At 55.6% G+C, this 381-nt stretch overlaps 1 protein-coding gene across 1 annotated transcript in view; it reads right to left on the bottom strand.

The window, feature by feature from the left end:
- EMH_0008470 (uncharacterized protein) overlaps window positions 1–381 on the bottom strand; it is a gene marked incomplete at both ends in the record, with an annotated part of 4239 nt that overhangs the window by 2081 nt on the left and 1777 nt on the right. The window contains one exon of the mRNA XM_013498353.1: window positions 42–381. Within this exon, the coding sequence (XP_013353807.1) occupies window positions 42–381 (340 nt within the window). The remainder of the gene's footprint in view (window positions 1–41) is intronic.

Below are 381 nucleotides of genomic sequence, written 5' to 3'. Positions count from 1 at the left end.
GTTTAGGGTTTAGGTGTGAGGGTTTAGGGTTTAGGGTTTACAAATGCATCCATAGCTTTTTGCTTAACCCCCCAATAAGCTCTCACTGCTGCTGTTGCTGCAGCATCAACAGAGACCTCGAACCCCCCCCCAGCAAGTGCAGCAGCAGCAGCAGCAGCAGCTGATGTGGCAGCAGCAGCAGCAGCAGCAGCTGCTGCTGCTGCTGCTGTCGCAGAAGGGGTGCTTAGTAAAGCCTCCCGCTGCTGCATGTTGCTGCTGCTGCTGTTGCTGCGCTCTCTGCGGTTGCTGCTGCTGCTGCTGCTGCTGCTGTATGCAGCAGCAATAGGAGTGAAGAAGCTGTTGTGGCTGCTGCTATGAGCAGCAGCATCTGTATGGTGAAGC

The sequence above is a fragment of the Eimeria mitis genome, genomic scaffold (assembly GCF_000499745.2).
Source record: "Eimeria mitis Houghton genomic scaffold, Emh_scaff336, whole genome shotgun sequence".
Taxonomy (NCBI): Eukaryota; Apicomplexa; class Conoidasida; order Eucoccidiorida; family Eimeriidae; genus Eimeria; species Eimeria mitis.
This window is presented reverse-complemented; position numbering and strand designations above follow the sequence as displayed.